General features: G+C 33.3%; 3 protein-coding genes across 4 annotated transcripts; all 3 read right to left on the reverse strand.

The window, feature by feature from the left end:
* Window positions 459–2546, reverse strand: LOC18611719 (ethylene-responsive transcription factor ABR1). The gene is made up of 2 exons (XM_007048127.2): window positions 1858–2546; window positions 459–1336 (listed from the first exon to the last, which is right to left on the reverse strand). The coding sequence occupies exons 1-2, from the start codon at window positions 2309–2311 to the stop codon at window positions 630–632; spliced, it is 1161 nt and encodes a 386-aa protein (XP_007048189.2). The 5' UTR covers window positions 2312–2546; the 3' UTR covers window positions 459–629.
* On the reverse strand, window positions 10021–15185 carry LOC18611720 (ribonucleoside-diphosphate reductase large subunit). The gene is made up of 17 exons (XM_007048128.2): window positions 14483–15185; window positions 14333–14394; window positions 14153–14240; window positions 13349–13612; window positions 13005–13245; window positions 12837–12913; window positions 12531–12701; window positions 12353–12445; window positions 12115–12264; window positions 11935–12021; window positions 11659–11823; window positions 11453–11572; window positions 11128–11330; window positions 10898–11047; window positions 10626–10773; window positions 10440–10523; window positions 10021–10333 (listed from the first exon to the last, which is right to left on the reverse strand). Exons 1-17 carry the CDS (start codon window positions 14708–14710, stop codon window positions 10241–10243), a joined length of 2424 nt encoding a protein of 807 aa, XP_007048190.2. The 5' UTR covers window positions 14711–15185; the 3' UTR covers window positions 10021–10240.
* LOC18611721 (4-hydroxy-tetrahydrodipicolinate reductase 2, chloroplastic) lies at window positions 15673–21013 on the reverse strand. Of its 2 annotated transcripts, none has more exons than XM_007048133.2 (9): window positions 20833–21013; window positions 20240–20448; window positions 19243–19480; window positions 18798–18931; window positions 18634–18708; window positions 17204–17305; window positions 16634–16743; window positions 16450–16537; window positions 15673–15999 (listed from the first exon to the last, which is right to left on the reverse strand). In XM_007048133.2, exons 2-9 carry the CDS (start codon window positions 20441–20443, stop codon window positions 15931–15933), a joined length of 1020 nt encoding a protein of 339 aa, XP_007048195.2. In that variant the 5' UTR covers window positions 20444–20448; window positions 20833–21013; the 3' UTR covers window positions 15673–15930. The 2 variants fall into 2 exon arrangements, with proteins under 2 accessions (XP_007048195.2, XP_007048194.2); XM_007048132.2 differs by having other exon boundaries at window positions 20807–21000.

Consider the following 21922-nt stretch of genomic DNA (forward strand, 5'->3'; position numbering starts at 1 on the left):
AAAATTAATTAAGTCAATCATATTTACCAAAAAATATGGTTGCATGTACAGGCTATAATTGTAAGAAGGTGTGGTCGACTTTGTTCCATACACTTTTTCTGTTTTATAATTAGACGCACGTTGCAAATTTGAAAAGCAAGTGCCGAACCATTCAATGCCCCTGCCAATAATCCAAGTCCTTGCGAATAGAGCAGACTTCCCTTCCGATCACTCTAAACGTCAACATCTTCTTTTTCTTTATTATTATTATGATTATTATTATTATTATAAGCTCTAACGTCATGTTAAAATCTTAAATTGAAAGTTTTCTTTATTGAAATCTTTTGTTGGAAGAGAAATAAAAAGAGATGGGCTAACAAATCAAATATGCTAATATTTATTCGAATATATGATTTAATAATGAGTTTGAATTCCAATTCTTATCTCTTAATTAAATATAAAAATATTGTTAATAGATATATAAGAAAACCAAGTCAATAACTCCTAAAATAATTAGTAGTACAAACTAAAATATTAGAAAACGTAACCCCCTCCAAATAGAATAAAACTGAAAACAATAATCGCAATCGATGTAATTAACAAGAGCATACAACGATCAAAAAGGGAAAAACCATTAGTACAGTAGGACACTATCCAGAGGTTGAAGTATAATGACTGGAATCTGACCAAGCATGCACCGAAAAATCTCCAACACCGCCACCTTGACTGCTAGCCAAGTTGAGGTGATGGCCCGACGGTTGACTCAGGAAGGCAAGAGGATATGACGTCGATGATGATGAAGAAGTTGATGAACAAGATTGTGCAAGGGAACCTACTGAAGTTGACAAAACTCTTTGCTCGTACAGTTTCAAGGGCTGCTCCTGCTGTTGTTTTGGAAAATCATTGCTGGGACCCAAAAAAAACTGAGAATAGTCAAGATATCCGCCTGAAACTTGAGGGCTTTGGACCAAGTAATTAGATTGTGAGTGAACGATCGGCTCAGTAGACGTTGGAATGGACATAAGGGTAGTAGCAGAATCAGAAGTGATGAACTGGGTTGTTGCTGGACTGGAGGGAGGTGACTTGAGTTTGACGTTTTCAGGGAAGTTGAGCTTGGCTTTGTTGCCTCTGAAGCGAAGGGCCGCCTCATCGTAAGCTCTGGCTGCAGCCTCCGCTGTGTCGAACGTGCCTAACCATACTCTGGCTGCTTTGATGGGGTCTCTAATCTCTGCCGCCCACTTGCCCCAAGGCCTCTGTCTCACTCCCCTGTATCTTCTCCTTGGCTCTTCTCTGCAGTTGTCATTGCTTCTGTATTCATATGTCGGAACCAATTGTGCTGGGGTGTTTGCCTCTGTCACTGCATTTTGATAGCAGAAAACTAGAAATATTAATATGTAACAAATTGGATCTATATTCTTTTTCTTTATTTTTTTTTTCATATCAATGCTACCAAAAACTAATGCAAGGGTTAAGAACACCACAAAGTTTAATATCAATGCACAAAATGTGTCTTGAATAAGAGAAAGAAGGATTATAAGAAGAATGACATTAAAAATAGAAAATGATTCAACCAAAGGAAAATTCATTTCATTATAATATATATATATATATGTAAAAGGAAAAACAAAAAGAAGAAAAATAAATTGGTTTTTTTGGCTAAAAACAGGGGCTTAACTTTTATATCAGAATATACTATAAATAGCAAGGATACTGTTAAGCTTACAATAATATTACATGGAGAAGTCTACAGGTAATATGTAGTAATAACTATAACTAATTAGAAAATTACTTTTGAATGATTTTTTTTAAGAGAGGGGGAGAGAGACATTAATAATTTGTACTGTCTTTCTACTTTATGCAACTTGGAAGTTAGCTTACCTCGTACACCAACAGAAGATGACCCTCTCCCCCCATGTGGAAAGTTACCAAACTGCGAACAAAGTTTAGAAACAGACTCAACCGCCATCGCTCCTCCACCTCCACCTCCACCGCCACCTCCCTCTCCTTCCCTTCCTCTCTTTTGCCCACCGAATCCCCACGAAGAAGTAGTATTAATGTAATTACCAATACTCGAATCAAAACCATCCGAGTTTCCATCACCAGCAAGCTCCTGATCATCAGGCACATCGCCAGCTACTACATGAGTCAAAGCTGAAACCATAGCTGACATCTCCCTTTCCCTACGATCCTCAGATAGCATGGACGACGAGCCTTCTTCTCTCATCATATGCGGCTGATACACCAACAACCATTGATTGTCTTGGTCGACGACACTTCCCCCACTAGTCTCAACTTTCCCTTTCTTGTTCGCCACCTTCTTTATCTCGCACATGAAATACTTATCAATTATCTAAAGTTAACTACGTTCGCAAAAAATCTCTGACAAAACTTAACCAAGTTTCTTTCTCTTCTATTCAACACCCAAAAAAGAAAGGGACAGTTATATAGGCGACAAGGCACAGTATGTCGGGCACTCTGCCGCCATGGAGGGTTGGACTTGAAGGGTCGAGTCGGTTCAATTTGAAAGCCGCTTCTTTTATTTAAGGCGCATGTATCATGTCAAGAAAACGGTAGGAAAGTGAAATTGATTTAAGGCCGTGGGTTATTGTTTTATACAAGATAATTCGATTTTTGTTTGTTTGCGAAAAAAACTCAAAAATAAAATGAAAGAAATAGAGTGATACGGCAAGTAGGCAAATTGGGGTTTGAAGGATTTCACGGGATTTGAGGGGTGACTAGTGCAAAACTCAAAATAATGGCTTTTTTAGTGTGAACGGGGTTTTAGGAAACCGCCTTGGCCGGATTTGCGCGTAGGGATTTTTTTTTTTTGTAATTTAATTGCATTAGCCGACATGGAATGGAAGCCACGATACGAAGACCATTGGGTCTTGTTGGGTTGGGCCGGATTCATCACTTCATTATTGATTACATAATTGATTTTTGATGAGTGAGCCTAAACTTGATTAGCCAAAAATGACTTTCCAAGTTATTTTCTGGTGTAATTATTGTCTGCTACTATTTCCCATGTCATTAATTTCGATCATTTGGGTATTTAAAAATACTTTCAACATTGTAAAGCAAATATTATCTATTTTAATAATAATTTATGTACGCACATAATTCGAATGTAAAAATATCATAAAATTAAAAGAATTGACCAATTAATTTTTTTTCTTCTTTATTGTCAAACAGTATAAAATACAACTTGCAAAAGCTTAGTTAATGCTGTAAAATAACATCAGGAATCTTAGTTCTTAAGTCGAAATTCAAACAACAAGTTGCAAGAAATTTTGAAGTGAAAAATAGAGCCGACAATCACTTATTTTATTATACAAAATAGCTAAAAAACTGAAAAGTTAATAAAATATTGAGCTTTTAATATCAATGGAATACATGCCCAAATTGATTATTTCATTACAGAATTGTTCATTTAAGGAAATATTATATTCTTAATCACCTTCCAGATTTATCCACTTCAATTTCATTTCCGGTAAACCAACGTGCAAAATTCCTAATTTCTTATAATCTTATATATTAAAATAATAAGCAACAAAGAGGAGGAGTCCGAGAATGTACAGTACACCATTTTTGTCAACCCTTTGGTGGTAGATGACGTGGAATATTGTTATCGGTGAAGAGAGCGGGGGTGTTTCCTAATCCAAACGCATTTTGTCAAAGGCTGACCAAAGTCAAAAGTGCTGTATCAAAAGGACGCGGTTACTGGCATAGATTAGGTGGGCCCCCTCACTGCCTCACCCAATGGTTCTGCGCAGCGGACCACATTTTTTCTTTCCCGTTGTTGGTTTGGACAGGACAGTCGACCTTACATTTGTGGGATATGTACATTTGGTTCTTGATTCTTGTAGATTTTCTGTTAAGCCCATCATTTCATGAAGACTATTCAATTGAATCCCTCCCTCAGAAAATGTCTCTTCCATAATTTAATTGCCCATTGTGAAATTCACATGGAAATGTTTAATCAAGTTGTGGCATCATGTCACATTTTTGTACTTACAATACAATTTGCATTGACCATTTGAATTGGGACTACTTTGGTTAATTGCTAAAATTTTAAACTAAATACATAAATATTCAAAAATAAATTAAGAAATTTCATCTTTTTATATTAGAAGTTAGAACCATATATAGAAAAAGTAGGTATTAATTAATAAAGCTTAATCGAGAAAAGAAAAAAGCATAAAAAAAATCTTAATTACTTCTTTTTTTATTTTAATTAAAAATGTTAATATACTGTACATGAATTGAAGTGTTCTTCACTCAGCACCGAAATTTCAATAGTAGAAAATAATTAATGGTAATGTCTAGATTCATTCATCACATGTGGCCACAATGGACGGAAGTCGGCAGAGCATCAAAACTTACGAAACAGGATTACAGCTCAATTTCAAACCAGATTCACCGAAAGACAAAAAATGATAATAATAATAATAATTGAAAGTTGTCTTCACTGAAACTTCTTGCATCCCTACAATTTGCAAATTAAATTACAATTTTTCATTTGTGCAATGTGGTACTTCAGTTATCCGATCTTTGCAACTTGGGTTTGGGAATAGTACGGTGATTAAATTATTCTGAAAGTACACCTCTGTTGCTGCATAGAATCTTAAGGTATTAAAGACATAAAAAATAAAATCTATGTCCATACTTGTGCTTTTCGATTCAGGTGAGATTAGATTTGAAATTTATTATAGTTTATATTTTGTTGATTGGTTACGTCTTGGATATAGTTGGATAATTAACTTTGCGAACGAATTTGACTCCAAAAGATCTAAGAGGCGGGTCAAAGTCAAAGTTCGGACATTGGATGGGCAAACAACCATAAAAAAGAAAAATCCAAGAGAAGACTTGCATGTGATTTTCGAAACGGAGGAGGTGGTACCCTTTTAACTAACGCTGGAACCGTCGACATTTTTCTTTCGTTTGTTCAATTCAACTGGATAACATCCATCACTCATGTTGTCCACTTGTTTTTTGACGCTACCTTTTGCTTTTCATATGATTTGCAAAAATAAATTAAGGCTCGCTTTTTTCTTGAGCAGTGAATATTATTCTTCATCAATACACGACAATTTGTAATTGCAAGACATTTATTCTATTTTATTTTTGTCATGAATTGGAATAGTATATGTATGTTTTTAAGGTATAATTGTTCCGGAAGAAAGATTTTAATTTGACTTTTTAAAATATAAATTTAATATTTAGTATCACTTACTTTATATGCGAATATTTGATTATAAAAATATAAAATTAATTGTCTGCAAATAAAATATAATTATAATTGAAAAACAATGATTCTTTTGTTATATATACATAATTTAAACTTTTGTAATATTAATATTAATTTATAAATTATTCAATACAATTGAACTTACGAAATTTTTTTTGGTGAAAATCATTCAATTTAATTAGAGTTAGTATTTACAAATTTGACAAATCTTATATATTTATAAATATAAAAATATTTAAAATGACAATTTGAAAATACAATGAACAAATTTGACTATTTTTCATCAATTAAAATTTTTTCTAACATCTATATTTTTATATATGTTATAAATAAATTATAAATATAAATTAGAGTTAAAATAAATACAGTTTTTGCTTCTTAATACATGCTTTTTAAATTTAGATGATAAATTTATATGAACTAAAAAAAATCATTTTTCAAATGATTTTTTTTACTCTTTAATAGAGCAGCAAAGATCACATAAATAACATACTTAAAGAAGTGTTTACTCAAGCTCGATACGTGTTCAGTTTTTAACAATCATACAAAATGGATTTGTGTAAAATTTTTGGATTATATATGAGTTACATCAAACACTTTAAAAAAAGTTAAAGTAAGTAAGTTTTAATCTCATATTAAGTAAAGAGAACTTGAAAGATTTATAAGTATAGACGCTATATACCTCATTAGATTAATTTTTAAAGAGAAAATAATAATATGATTACACATGATATAGATTATTTATTTTTAACATAATTTTATCAGTAATGTGGGATCTAAAATCAAACATAAATCTTGTAATATAATCATTTTAGGAAAGACATATCCTTCAATTATATTAAATTCAATAACTTACTTTTCCTGTCTAAATATAATATTTGACAAGGCAGAAAAGAAATGTGTCAAACCAAAAGGTGCAGACCATCTCCGACAACGATGAAGACACCGTCGTCCAGATTCTGTTTGACTATAAAAGGCCGGCTTAATATCGCGAAAGCCAAGTATTTTTATGGTCCCCCTGTAACTAAAGTCCCGCCACAAGTAGAACAACCTCAAAATGAAGCAAGCGAACAATAAACAGTTTAGAGAACGAGTCAAATCTCGAAGCATGTCACGCCCTAGGATAGCCCCATGCTCTGAACAAACCCAGAAAACGACATGAGATGTTTACTCAACTCATCAATTTACAGTTGACTCCAACAATGGCCTACAAAACTAAGCAAACCTTTGCGATGGCAGCTTAGTAGGAAAGTCTTTGCAGTTCCTGCGTACGGTGCAAACAGAACAAATAAAAATATTAGGGTTGCATCTTAAGTCCGGTCAATGATGGAATTAATCAGCACAGGAAGAAAATCAGTTTCGGTTTTGATCAAACTTATTGAATTTCAGCTACCCCAAGAGCAAGCCCCACAATAGTGGATGAATGCCTTAGAATTTCTTCTCCTAATATCTCTTCTTATGGTTAGTATCATTACGTCCCATTTTCCAATGACTTAGGTGTGAAAATGGGATATGGGAGGAAGCATTTCATTCAACTTGCATAAACCATTTATTTATACAATTTTATCTCTCGACGTCTTTCTTTTATATATTTCATTTTTTTCATACCAAACACATGGATTCTCCTTTGTTATTTTTTTTTCTTTCTTTATCTTTAATTATTCCTTTCTTTATATTTTCCTACCAAACCTAAAGAGTAGACATACTATGCTTGTTTCTCTTTTATTCCAAAATAGTGTTTTGTGAAAGCAAATATAAATATACTATGCTTGTCAGCGCTAAGGGGTGGCAGGTAGTGGCGCCTGTCACTTCTTAATATATACATAAAAGTTGATATATAAAATATAATTATTTTTAGAATTATATTTTAGTCATTTCTCATACAAAATTAGTTTAGAATTGGAAATGTGATATGCATGCCTAAGTTCTGACCTTCAACAAGTCTAGGAATTAAAATAGGGTTAGAAATATGGAGCGGAAAGGACGGTTGAATTGTTTCGTGGCACATGTTTATGACAGGGTCTTTGATTTTGGCACCTGGAGCTTGGCTGCCTCATTTCTTCGCCTTTATCGTAACGTCAAACTGGAGGTCGGCACTGAATGCCCTTGACAGTGATGAGTGGCGGAATTAAGATTTTAGATTTAAGAAAGTAAAAATAAAAAATTTAATATTGGAGGAGATAAAATTATAAAATTTATTAAAAAATAAGAACAAAATTATAAATATTTAAAACCAAAATAAGAAAAATATTATAAATTTTTAAAACTTTGGAGGTGGGGCCCTGCTAGCCCCCCCGCCTTCTCGCCTTCCGCCTCTCATAGTGATGCTACTATTTATTTGGGACCATATTTCCCTCTCATGACCGTTTTCCTTTGCATCTTTCACCACCGATTTTGATCGGCAAATTTTGCATAATGTCATCATTTTTTACCTTACTGAAAGGTCAAATAATAAAAATTACTTGATCTATAAAATTAAATTATAATTATAAATTTAAAATTAATAAAAAATTGATAAGCACATTCAATCGATTAATAAAAATTAAAATTAAACAAAATAGAGAGTCCCAGAATATGAGGATTTTTTAATAAATAATAATAAAAATAAAAATAATTGTTGTTAAAAGTCATCATTAAAAAGACTTAAAGTAAAAACTCTTAAAAGTGAAATAAGTAAATTTAAAATTCTAATAAAAATGTGTGAGTTAACGTAACATGTTAATTTAATAAAAAAATCTAATTTTTGTGAAAAACAAACATTATATTTATATTCTCAAGTTAAAAGTATTTAACGATTTACAATTTTAATTTAAAAATAAAAAATAATAAAGATAAAAATAATTATTGTTAGAAGTCGTCATTGAAAAAATTAAACATAAAACTGTAAGAATTAACATAAAAACTCATACAGGTAGAACAAACAAATTTAAAATACTAATGTAAATGTGTGACAATTAACGTAATAGATCAATTAAGTTACAAAAATCTAATTTTAATAAAAAATAAACATTTAAATTTATATTTTCAAACTAAAAGTATTTAACGATTTATAAATTTTAATTTAAAAATAAATAATAGTAAGGATAAAATAATTATAGTTAAAATGTGCCATTGAAAAGCTTTGACGAAAGTTGTAAAAATTAACGTAAAAACTCACAAGGGTAGAATAAATATATTTAAAATCTTAACGTAAATGTGTGACAATTAATATAGCATATCAAAAAAATCCAATTTTAATGAAATCAAACATTTAAATTTATATTTTCAAGATAAAAGTATTTAATGATTTACAAATTTTAATTTAAAAATAAGTAATAATAAGGATAAAAACAATTATTGTTAAAAATTACCATTTAAAAGTTTTGACATAAAGTTGTAAGAATTGACATAGAAACTCATAAAAGTGAAATAAGTATTATCAAAATATTAACGTAAATATGTATGATTTAACATAACAAGTTGTAGTAATAATTTTAATTGAACTAAATTAATTAGATATAATGCTAATATTAAGAAGAATAATATTCTTATATTTTAAGGTAATAAAATAAAAATTAAAAATTAAATAACATTTAAAATAAAATAAATACATTTTAAAAATTACTTACACTGTTAACATAAAATGGATGAATTTAAAAATTATTTATGTTGTTTACCTGTTATACAGATTTTTATTATTTTTTAAAATTATATGACCAGTCAGTCTAACCTCCTTGTAAGGTCAATTAATATAGTCATAACAGTCACCATTTTGATCTATTCTATATGAATATTTAATTTAAAATTAATTAACAATAAATTAAAAGATTTTTATGTTATTTATATATTTAAATATTTTTAATTTATCATCTATAAGATTATCGTGACTTTAATATTTTTAGTTATATGCAACGACTCAAACTTATAGGAGGTTAAAGGATAAGGAACCTTTACAAAGGTTAACGAATAGGGACTCTAATATCATACTAAATTTTTAAAATAATTATTCAACACATAAAATTATGAACAAACTATTTGACGGGGAAGTCGGATGGACTCATGGCATACACATGTGAAATGAACGTAATATAACCACCTAAAAGCCAAACAATTTGCTTCATAAGTCATAACGACAGCAACATTACGCACTTTTCTTTGGCAATAAAGTAAGATTACTAAAACCTTTTGGAGTTTGATAGTAACAACGTCGCAGTTCTTTAGCTAAAACAAAACAGTGGCAAACGCACCATAGGGGCTCTACAATTCAGATGTCAAAGAATAAAATAAAAACAAAAACCTTGTAATGAAGTTTGACCTGCAGCAGGTCAAAATTCAACTTAAAACTAAAAATTTGAGTAAAATATTAAATGCGCTTTGTGTCGTCGTCTCATCTCGTCCCCCCACCAATTGTTTGTTACGAACAATTCTCTTCGGAAATTTTGACCTCAACTGATTATAGGCTTGGTATAACATAAGCCCAGTTTGACAGAAAACCGTGGAAATGGAGATAATCAATGGTCGACATCCCTTTTTTTAATTAAAAAAGTGCGGACTCTTCAAAGTGTTTATGGACGACAATTAAACATTTGAATTAAGACATTTTTTGACATTTCCAAGCAAATAGATGAGAGATGAGATCATTTGTAGTCCCATGGGTTGGACCTGCGGACCATTTCTAGCCTGATGAGACAATGGGGTTTAATTCATGTTTCAAGTTGCCAACTTAACATCATTTTACTTTTAGATTTTGGTCAGATTATTGAAACCGATTCAGCTTGTCTGCTTCAAGTTTGAAGCAATGTTGGACATTTCCATGGAAGTGCACCACTCTCTATGCATTAAGCAAGTTGCTTTATATAATTGTCACTGAGAATCTGAGAAGCAAGTAGGCAACCTTCATATACCAAAAACCATGGCTATACAGAGAAGTTAAAACATTAACTTAGATACTTGATCAGACTTTGAAGCTCCGAAACTCGGAAAAAGAAGTTAAACCAACAACTGCCCTTTGAGGCTGCTGCACCACTTTCAACCTTAGCTCCCGCAAGCCATGCACTCTTCACGGTTTGTTAGGGAACATACCATTTGTGCCATTTTTGTATCATCATCTTCTACCTTGGGCTTTTCCTATATTACCAGAGATAACAAAGATTTTTATTATGTTATAGAATTCAAAAATTGAATAACCTCGGAGATGTGATGAACTTTTTTAACACAAATAGGTATGCATTACCTTAAGCATGGAAGTATCAACAGTGAATTTGATTGCATCAGCCGCTGCACGTGATCTTAGATAATACATTCCTGTCTTCAGACCCTATATAGTTAAGGACATTGAGTAAAAACAATGAATCAGCAAAATTATGCATCCACTGGCATTTACATTTGTGTAGTCACTACAAAGGCCAAGTGTTAATACCTTAGACCAGGCATAGAAGTGTAAAGAAGTTAGTTTTCCAAAATTAGGTTGGTCCATATGTATATTTAAGCTTTGGCTCTGGTCTATGTAGCACCCACGATCAACAGCCATATCAACCAGTGTTTTTTGCTTGATTTCCCAAACAGTCCTGGTAAATTAAAAAGAAATATAAACCTTAGGTTCGCACTAAAAAGGTAATAAAAAAAAAAAGAAAGGAAAGGGGCCTAGGAGGATAGTGAGAGAAGGAAAATGGAGAAAACAGCAATTCATACCTGTAAATTGCTTTCAGTTCATGAGGTATTTCTGGAATATTCTGAACAGAACCATCCTCATGAATTATGTTGTTCTTAACAACAGGAGACCAAAGACCCATCTCAGTTAAGTCATGAAGAAGATGCTTATTCACCACTACAAACTCCCCACTGAAGACAAACGGAACATAAGTTTTCAGCAATGTACAACAAATAAATAGGAGAATGCATAATAGGAAGCCAGGACAAACCTCAGAACTCTTCGACTATAGATATTGGAAGTATATGGCTCAAAGCACTCATTATTTCCAAGAATCTGGCTAGTTGAAGCAGTTGGCATAGGTGCTAACAAAAGTGAATTTCTCACTCCATTCTTAGCAATCCTATCCCTAAGAGCCTTCCAATTCCACCGATCTGAAGGAGTAACATCCCACATGTCCGGCTGAAGAATACCCTGAAAGGTAACAGACAACTCAGCAGTGAGCAAACCAGATCAACAAGAAATAAGTATTATCAAGGCATTGCAATCACATTGAATAACCAAATGCATTTCAAAGGATTGTCAAAATCACATACCTTACTCACAGGACTCCCATTATATGTCTCATAAGGGCCCTCTTTCTCAGCTATGTCACAAGAAGCTTTCAGAGCATGGTAGTATATGGTCTCAAATATGTCCTTATTCAGCTGTTGAGCCTGAAATTAGACACCAGTCAACTATCAGACAAAACTAATTGAAGTTAAAAGGTATACCAAATCAATGCATTTGTGATCAAATATACCTCATGCGAATCAAAGGCCATGCCAAGTAAGATGAATGTGTCTGCAAGCCCCTGAACTCCAATACCAATTGGTCTATGACGCAAATTTGATCTTCTGGCAGTTTCAACAGGGTAGTAATTAACATCAATTATTTTGTTAAGATTTCTTGCAACAATTTCAGTAACCTGTCACAACAGCCAAAAAAAGGAATCACAATCATTATTAAAACTATTAAAAGAGATATCCAAGCCATCATAAAGATATGCTATGTGCATTTGCAAGGTAAAGGCTCAAACCTCTCCCAGTTTGTCAAAGTCAAAATATCTATTCTGAGAACCTCTGCTCCCAACAAGCTTAGATGGATGAGACTCCAGTGGAACCCCCTGTAGTAGATAAAAGAAGAAATAAGGTTAACTGCATTAACAAAGAGACTAAGAGCACGACTACATGCAACATAAGCACCATGTATCACCTACCTTTTCCCTCACATATCTTGGTAGTGCAATAGATGCCAGATTGCACACAGCAGTTTCTGTTGGACTTGTGTACTCAATTACCTCAGTACACAAATTTGAAGATTTAATGGTGCCAAGATTTTGCTGGTTGCTTTTTCTATTGCAAGTATCCTGAAATAAAAGTGAGGGGAAACAAGGGTTGAGATCTTAATACTCATCTGAGAACACAAATGCACAATAAGAAGGTTGGACAAATCACCTTAAATAGCATGTAAGGGGTCCCAGTTTCTATCTGTGACTTCAGAATCTCAAACCACAGGTTCTGTGCTTGGACAACCTTCTTTGCCTTGCCCTAAATTTAAGACAAAAGAACTTTTAGTGACTGAATATTTGTGAAAAAATGTACTAGCATTAACAAAAGGTACAACAGTATTAACCTCTCGTTCATAATGAGTATACAGCTTCTCAAATTCTTCACCCCAACAATCTGCCAGGCCTGGTGCCTCATTAGGACAGAATAATGACCACTGCCCATTACTTTGGACTCTTTGCATAAAGAGATCAGGCACCCAAAGAGCATAAAATAGATCACGAGCCCGATGCTCTTCCTATAGTAGCAAAACATATACGTTATTGGATATAATATAACATACAGCATTGCAGCAAATTAGACAAAGAAAGCTATCAGTTAACAACCAAACAAATATGGCTCATGCAAACAAATTCAGACCATATAAAAGTACCTTTCCATGGTTCTTCCTAAGGTCCAGAAATTCAAAAATGTCAGCATGCCATGGCTCCAAATATACAGCAAAAGCACCTAAATGCACCATAGACATCATTTTTAATAAAAGTAGAATCAAACATTGTCACAAAACATAATATAGAAAAGTACAGCAATATGAACATACCCTTCCTTTTCCCTCCTCCTTGATCAACATAACGAGCAGTGTCATTGAACACTCGCAGCATTGGGACAATGCCATTAGATGTACCATTTGTTCCACGAATATAACTCCCTGTGGCTCGAATATTTTGAACAGAGACACCAATCCCTCCAGCTGATTTGCTAATAACAGCACACTCCTTCAAAGTATCATATATTCCTTCAATACTATCATCTTTCATACACACCAAGAAGCAGCTGCTCAACTGCCAGAACACAAGTCAAAGAACTATGCATGTAAGCAAAAGAATTTAATGAACAATGCATTAAAGTTGAGAACTTGATCTCATGTTTGTGCACAGAACATACTTGAGGCCTTGGTGTTCCAGCATTGAAAAGTGTTGGAGAAGCATGAGTGAACCATCTTTGAGACATCATGTGATAAGTTTTTATAGCAGAATCAATGTCATCCTTATGAATTCCAACAGCAACCCTCATTAACATGTGTTGAGGCCTTTCTATAACCTTCCCTTGAACTTTCAAGAGGTAGGACCTCTCAAGGGTTTTAAAGCCAAAGTAATCATAGTCAAAGTCCCGATCATATATGATCTCACTATCCAACCGTGCAGCATTCTAAACCAAAAACATTTACAAAATTTAATTTTGTATGAAAATTCATTATAGGAAAACAGAATTAAAAAATAAACGCAAAGAAAGATTTCAAATAGTAATAACTAAAAGGTGTTAGAAGTGAAAATATCTAAAGAACAAAGCAAAAAAGTTGACCAAACAAATAACCAATAACAAATTCAAACACTCTACCTTTCACAAATATATTACATGGCTAAACTTAAGGATTAGGAAACGCTATGGGTTTTTATAAGGCATTGATGTTTGCACAGTCAGATATCAAATTATATAAGTTAGATAGCATGCAATATCTATAATACAATAACATCACTTCCATTTCCAAAATTCTCATTCTATAAACACGCCAAGCATTTGTAAGACCCAACACAATTTTGGCACTTACAAAAAGGGGGAAAAAAAATCATAGGCTACCTCTAACCTTTACCATGTTTCAAACTAGAAATTAATACCAACATACATCAAAAGCAACAACCAAATTTGAGTCTGTAGGAAAGAAAAAAGAAGAAGACATGATTACAGTACCTTCATGATGATCTCATAAACATCATCAGCAATCAAAGGAGCCTTCAGTCCAGATCTCTCATTGAAATGATTATACATGATTTTAATCCTACATTTATTAACCACCCATTTCCAAAACATCAATCTTTTCTATCGCAACAAAGAAACAAGCATTGTTACTTTAAAATCAAAAGTACTTACGTCTCAGAGAACGACTTCTTAGTATTTTTATGTAAATTTGAAACAACAATCCTAGCCGCCAACTGCAATCACGCATTTAATCAGTAAAAAAATTCCCTAAGTTTCGAATTTAATTTTTTTGAAAAAATAATAATAATAATAAAGACTTACGGAAGCATAATCAGGGTGGTTAGCGGTCATAGCAGCGGCGGTTTCAGCAGCCAATTCATCAAGCTGGCTAGTAGTAACCCCTTTGTAAACACCAGCGCAGACCTTCTGAGCCACCAGAACCGGATCGCAGTGGTCGATGCTAAGTCCATAGCTTAGCTTCTTCAACCTCGCCGTTATCTTATCGAAATGGACCGCCTCTTGCCTCCCGTCTCTCTTAACCACATACATTTTTAGATGATCTTTCTTCTTTTTTTCACTCTCTCGAAGGAATTTCGTCGAACAGGTTTTTGGCGTATCGAAAAGAGTTACCCGAAGCGGATTATATATAAGGAGGGGATAAAACCTACAAAGGTTTTAAAATTAGGGATTTTAGATTTTTTTTTTTTTTGGTTTCCCTCGTGATTAGAATTTGGTAGGAATTTTTGAAATTTTCCCGCCTAAAAAAGGATGGGAATTGGGATGGGAGCGTCGAATGCTTTTGCTTTTCTTTTGGCCTTGGGGTGCGTTTGTTGTGGAGTTGAGTTGAGTTTTTGAGTTGTTGTTTGTCGCGTAGGTGGCGGGTAAATGGGAAGATACGGAGGGAGAAGAGCTGGCGAGTGGGGTCCACGTTTTAATTGTGTGTGTTTTTTTTGAAAAGTAAAGAGTACGAAAGAAGATTCTAAGGGAGGAGCTGGAGCTGGAGCTGCTTTGGTTTTGTTTGTTTCTATTCTATCATTACTACAAAGGGATGATTGTATTTGGGTTTAATTTTTTAAATTTGAGAGAACTGGGATTTAGAGAGTAAAACTTGGCCTCGGTGGTGGGGGAGCGCGCTTCTTTTTATTGGCGGGGGATTTTAAGTTGGCGTGGACCCCGCTTGAGGCTTTGATAGGGAAACCTCATCACATGTCTGCAACCCAAATTTTCAAGCTAGGGACATCCTAATTTATTGCAAGTGTTTGGTTCTAATTCAATGACAATCGGATTTTAATTTTAATTTGATTCTCATTTTTTATTTTAATTTTGAGTTTTGACTTTTGAAAGTGCAACTGCAGCTGGCAAATAATGAAAATAGGCTACATCTGTGTTCTTGTTATATGCAATTTTCTCCTTTATATATTAAACATATTTTTCTCCTAGGTAGTAAAATCACTATGGATCATGTAATGTTAACATTTTCATTTTTCACCAAAGTATGGATAACGACTCTATAATTCTATCAATATGAGCTTGATTAAAGAAATCAAAATAAAAAAATTTTTAAGAAATCAAAAAAAAAAAATTAAACTATTGTGCCGTTATCTTTTCATCATCATCATCTTGTGCTTCTTACACTAAAACAACTCACTGCAAACAACGGAGAAGACCCGCGCCCTCAATACAAAATTGCCTCTCCTTGTGTCTCATAATCCTAAACATCTTGAGCTACAGAATACACTTATACAACAACAGTGCATGGAAACACCATATTATCGCATGTTACCTTCCCGCAAGACGTCAATCATATTATAGATGCGCTTGTTGGCACTTGACTGAACCTGCACTTTGCAAAATATTTACAATCAAAATCAGTAATATACGAGTATATATGAACTATGCCAATGGAATTCTTAAGCCGCCCCAAGAAAGGAAAAGATCAAGACATTTACAATCAGCACAATCAACTGCAAAGAATACAATTTTCATCAGCTGAAACCACTAAATGCAATTCTCTCCTTGATCAGTTTTTTCAATATAATCTGGGTATCATTAATCCATCCAGACCCATGATCAATTTCCTTTGAAATTTGAATATAGAGATACTAGACCAAAAATATTAAGTTCATAGAGTTGAAGATAGTTCCTACAGATATTCAAAATCCCACCTACTTTTGGCTGAGCATGTGGCAGTCCCCACAAAGACTATCTTGTTGTAAACAGTAAAAACAAAACATTCTGTAAAAGACTAAATTTGACTCAAAGTGGCAGGGGAAAATAGATAACAGCACCTTCTTAGCAAGGAAAAGTACAGCATCAACAGTACCCTCGGCATATATCGATCTGCCGCAAACATTATGCTGAAACTCAAATGAAACTCTGCAGAAGTATTTTCAAAAATTGATCAAAGAAATTTCATTTGATGTTTCCAAGTTGACAAAGAAATAGGTTATAGATAAGCATGTTAGTCATTACGTTTTATCAGGTGATGTTAGATGGTACAAATGAAAAGCATGACCAGCCAAATGCTCTTCTGGAACTCCCACCATCTCAATCTGCTGCTTGGGATCCCGGATCATTTGTATCTGAAAAAAGAAAAGGAAACATCAATCATTAAGAAGTCCAAATTTTAGAAAGAGCTCTAGGAATAATCACGACAATAAACTGGTGGGTTGCAGATTGGTAGATGTACCATTATTAGTCAATCTTAAAAGCAACATCCTCAATGAGAAAAAACCGAAAACAAAAAAACCTCTCTCTCTCTCTCTTTCAATTTCATTGAGAAAATATATGAACCCCCCCTCCCAAAAAATGAATTAGAATAAAATAAAAAGCAACTAGAGAAGGTGGTAGAGAAATTGCAATATGATCAGAAAAGGAAGAACAAACTTCTATAATAATGCCAATCAACAATTCTGAATTGACATGTCAGGAAAAAAGTTTATACATATGGAACCAAGATACATAAACGCAAACACACATATTTATATATGTACAGGATTATACAAAAAACCAATGCCACAAGAATATATGACAACCGCGCACCTGATCCATGCCAAATGACACCCCCAACTTCTGAAAGCAAGAAATTACAGCCTTAGCAGTCCCCGAGGTGTCCAGTTTGCTTGCTTGATGAGACTCCGTCACCTAGAATTATAAAAAATAAGCATCGGCTTTATTACTAGCACATCAAAATCAACTTAGAAGAATACAATCACCTTTTAATTTCTGAAATTCAATTGTCTAAAGAAGTATTTCTTAAAGTTAAAATGTGTTAAGGCTCTACTTTGAAAGATTAGTGAGACAATTAATGTGTAACCAATAGGACTAATGGCACAGACATGACAACTAATTACAAATAATATTCAAGACAAGTGAAAGGAGTCCAAAAAAATTTTACTAACAGAAAACAAGGCCATGATGAGTTTCTAAACTCCCTATAGAATATAAACACCATTACATGTGATAATTAGATTCGTACTCAAGCTGTAAACTCCAAAAGTTAACAGATATTTCAGTTCTTCATTTTCGGCACAAAGGTTATTGAGCAGCTATTATCAAAAGAATGAAGCAAGAGAAAAGAACCAAAGTACCATATATTTTGATTGTTTTCAATAGTGAAATCCTATGTCACTCAGACTCAAGGATGACTATTGGATAAAATATGTATCCAACACGTGTACATTCAATTTTTTTTAAGTTATTTCATGTATACAAGTGGTCAGATCTCCATACCCATGTCCGATGGATATGTGTCATACACGGGTACTTCAAGGAAAATGACGAGTTGGAGCAACATTCCTTCAAAATATCTCAATATCAAACTATCTTTTTGATAGCGTGCCAAGCAGTTCCATTTTACAACCCCGATTGTTCTTCAATTGTGCAATTGGTTATACCTTATCAGTCAAACCTCATTTCAAATGCTTTTCAGATTTCAGCAAATACTAACTCAAAGGTTAAATAATGCAGACTTTTCAGCATTTGATATCTACATTAACAAGATTTTTTGGTGGCTCTCTTAATTAAATATACCAAAGTAATAGTGACATAGCTTGGCATTTCAAAGCAATAGTGACAGAAAAAATACCAGAAAGTGCATTACAAATTTTCAATGGATTTAACTAAAGCAAGGCTTAGAAGTCAAAGTGGAAGTAACAATTAAGAGACCAGACACATAAAAGATCACTACATAAGAACCATCCTGGCATATTTTTATGTCAGAAACAGCTTAGAAATATATAAATCATGAAGATAAGAGACAATTTCAATCCCAAGAAATTGCACCAAGGTAAGCCTCAATCGGAAATTTAGAATTACTTATATTGGGCGTGGGGGGTTGGACTATGACACTTGCACAACAATAAATATTACTGTAACTAGGAGTCGCAAACCAAAACCCTTCAATTATTTTTCTGTCTAGCCATTGATAACACTTTTGGAATATTCTTTCCAAATAACCTTATTAAAAGTACCTGCAGAGAATATCCAGAGAAGGCTCCAGGAAATTGCTCAGCCATGATCTCCATGGCTGCAAGAAACGCAACAACCTAACAGAGATGTCAGTATTAAGATACAAATAGAAACTATAATTTCAACTATTTATAGTGGTATTTCAACTAATTAAGGGTTAGATGACCTGTTTCCCCATTTGTGGTGAGATCACAGCATAACCATTTGAATCTTCGACAGTCTTATACAGTCGATCCCTGTCTCCACCAGTGGTTCCCATAACAAAAGGTACTCCAACTTTGGAATATAGCTCAGCATTATCTATATTTCAAACGCACCCAACCCCAAAAGAATTTTAAAGAAAAGGCAATAAATAAAAAAATCAACTCATAATGTTGAACTTGAGTAGTATGCCCACATTTATTTAACAAATCTATCGTAAGATAGTTCATGATATAACTGAGAAAAAAAAATGAGTCACAGCAATAGATTATCTCTAAAACAGGCTTCAGCCTTTGGAATCATTATTCCTTGGACTATCAAAAAATTTCTCATTCAAGTTCAGCTTGCTTTCTTTATTTCGTTAACGTGAAATATAATATGGTTTATATGTATGGTTCTCAACAGGTTACCATTAACAGTGGCAGGCACAGTGTAGTCTACCACGATCAGGTTTGGATACTCATGAAAGACAGACGCAAGGACGCTTTCTTTTTCAGAAGGACCATGGACCAAAATCTCTTTGCCACACAGTTCAATAGTCTGCCCAGACTCCTTCTCTGCACCAAAAGACACAGGGACAATATGAAGTCCAGCAGAATCTGCTGCTTTGATAACAGCCTTTCCCATTTTACCGGTACAGCTATTTACCTACAAATAAAGGAAAAAAAAAAGTAAAGGAGTGATTATTAAGCCATGTTATATGGGCATCATTCTTATAAAAAGGAATAATAACTACATTTTGCAAGTGCAGCATGTAGTCCTCTAAACTCAAAAGAACATCAAGTTGTGGAAGCAACATAGAGCAAAAAGGAATGATGACTGTCATAGACAAAAAGGTGGCTTTCAATATGTAGCCTTAAACCAAGATTTAAACTGAGTTTATTTATGCACATGTGACATTTGAGCTGTAATAATCACATTTTACAATACAGCTAAGAGATTAAGCACCAATTAGTACAATTATTAGGTAAGTTTGGTAACATCCTACCCTTAAGAAGACAAGTTTACCTACTACCTGTTGTCAGAATCCAAAAAACAAGTACCAGCAACTATACAGAATTTAATAACCTTGATGTATTTCCCAGCCCCATACTTAGAGGGAATGCTCAAATTAACATAACTCGGAAAAGTGGAATAGTGATTGCAAGCAAGTCATCCCTGAAGTAGCTATCTGTGATGTATGGTTAAAGTTTTGTTGATTGAATAATGCACACAAGATAAAAAAAAATATGTCTATAGAAAACAAGATGCTTTGTTTATCATTTATCAGTTTAGAGCTTTAAGGGAAAAAAATTCATGAATTAGTTCCACTGACAATGTTCTCCATCTAAACTTTATAGACAAATCAATCCAATTCAAGCACATTGCATTGAAAATTTTCTTCTTGAACAAAAAGGAAAAGGGTACCATGATTGGGATGGCGAGGTCCAGTGAAGTTGCTTTCTGGTTATGTTGAATGGCTGTGGTCGACATGGATAACGACATTGCTACTGGAACCCAACGAAAAGCTGCTTTCTTTGCAGCAATACCTTGTCTTCTTTTGCCTCTTGATAACAGTGGTAACTTCTCCGACCGAAACCCATTGGCAGAGACTCTAAGCAGAGAAGCCATTTTAACTGTCAAAATAAACAACTAACTAAATAAATAAAAACCTTCATGTCAAAGCTCGATTACAAGCGTCTCACAGTTAGAAATTCCAGTAGAATAAGTTAGTAAAGTATCTTAACTAAGAAGGAGGATTTAAGGTTTAAGATATTTAAAATGAACATTCAACAATAATAGAACCAGTGAAAATTACCAAATTTTAAAATTAATTATAATTCAAGAATTTTAGTTGAAATGAACAGAATAGAAGAATATAAATGAAAATGCAAGGATTTCTATGAAAAAAAAAAAGAGCCAAAAAAAACGTAAAGAGCTAATGCTGTACGGAAAAGCAAGCACTGAGCAAGAGCAAGGGAAAGAGTGACGAACTGGAACACAGATGAAGAAGGGCAGACCGGCAATAAGGATGTGGCGGTGGCGGCCGCTGGAAAAAAGATAGAGGTAGTTACTACGAAGAAAAGAGAATGTGAGAAAACCCAGTTCGTTCGGAGTTAGACAGATGAAGACGGGCCGCCGGGCAGAACGAATGTGGCGGTGAAAAGATGGATGCAGCAGAGAGAATGTGAGAACCCAATTTGTTTGAAGTTTAGACAATTATAGTTTTCATCATTTATCTTTTTAATTTCGTTTGTCCAATAAAACCCCCGTGACAATTGAATAATACCTCATGGCTTTTTAGTCATATAACGGAGAAAGAACTCTTACACTGGTCAGGTATAACTCGACCCTGTATCTCTCGTGAAATTTATAACAGTAAAGATATTGATCTGTTCTAATATCATTTGTCTCTACTCATATTTTCAACAAAAAATATATATTTGATAAATAAAAAAAAGTCCATTATTTTATGGGATCCATAACACACTCATCAAATACATAAAAATAAAATGTATTAAAATTTTTTTATTTAATTATTTTATATATACACTAAAACCTTTGTAAATTAATATTTTATAAATTAATAACTTTGATTAAATAATATTTTTAGCCAACACTGACTTAAGATTAACGTGATAAATTAATAATTCGTTAAATTTATAAAATAATATATTTAAAAAAAACACATTAGTCCCATTTGATAGATAAATTAATAATATCTTTATACATCAAAATTATATATATAAATGACTCAACTAAGAGGTATTTATAAAATATAACCCTAATATTATTTATTTCCTCTTGAAATTGCTATCTCTATGGTCCTCGTCTCTGACTTTTCTTTAAGAAGTTTTTTTGTAGTGTTCTCGTATTTTAAGATAAAATTATACAATAAGATTTGTCGTAACGTGCGGGTTTGAGAACCCGACCATCAGACGTCGGCGAAAATAATGTAGTGTGGGAGCCGTCACTAATCTTTTTTTATCTAGGTGTGATTGGTCACCTATTAACCTGATTCTAATCTTTTTTTATCTTGGCATACACCCAGCCATTCCCTTTTTTTTTAATTATTATTATTATATATTTTTTATATTTTATTTTATTATA

Source organism: Theobroma cacao, chromosome 1 (genome assembly GCF_000208745.1).
Source record: "Theobroma cacao cultivar B97-61/B2 chromosome 1, Criollo_cocoa_genome_V2, whole genome shotgun sequence".
In the NCBI taxonomy this organism is placed as follows: Eukaryota; Viridiplantae; Streptophyta; class Magnoliopsida; order Malvales; family Malvaceae; genus Theobroma; species Theobroma cacao.

What these genes read in the sequence shown, in the direction of transcription:
- LOC18611719 (XM_007048127.2), bottom strand. Translation starts at nt 2,311, where the DNA reads ATGTGCGAGATAAAGAAGGTGGCGAACAAGAAAGGGAAAGTTGAGACT. An exon ending in ATCTTCTGTTGGTGTACGAG is followed by an intron (nt 1,337 to 1,857) that starts GTAAGCTAACTT and finishes ATCAAAATGCAG; the next exon opens with TGACAGAGGCAAACACCCCA.
- LOC18611720 (XM_007048128.2), bottom strand. Translation starts at nt 14,710, where the DNA reads ATGTATGTGGTTAAGAGAGACGGGAGGCAAGAGGCGGTCCATTTCGAT. An exon ending in TGGCCTTTGATTCGCATGAG is followed by an intron (nt 11,573 to 11,658) that starts GTATATTTGATC and finishes GTCTAATTTCAG; the next exon opens with GCTCAACAGCTGAATAAGGA. An exon ending in TTGATACTTCCATGCTTAAG is followed by an intron (nt 10,334 to 10,439) that starts GTAATGCATACC and finishes CTGGTAATATAG; the next exon opens with GAAAAGCCCAAGGTAGAAGA.
- LOC18611721 (XM_007048133.2), bottom strand. Translation starts at nt 20,443, where the DNA reads ATGGCTTCTCTGCTTAGAGTCTCTGCCAATGGGTTTCGGTCGGAGAAG. An exon ending in TGTGCCTGCCACTGTTAATG is followed by an intron (nt 18,932 to 19,242) that starts GTAACCTGTTGA and finishes TTTGAAATATAG; the next exon opens with ATAATGCTGAGCTATATTCC. An exon ending in CTAACATCACCTGATAAAAC is followed by an intron (nt 16,538 to 16,633) that starts GTAATGACTAAC and finishes ATACTTCTGCAG; the next exon opens with AGTTTCATTTGAGTTTCAGC.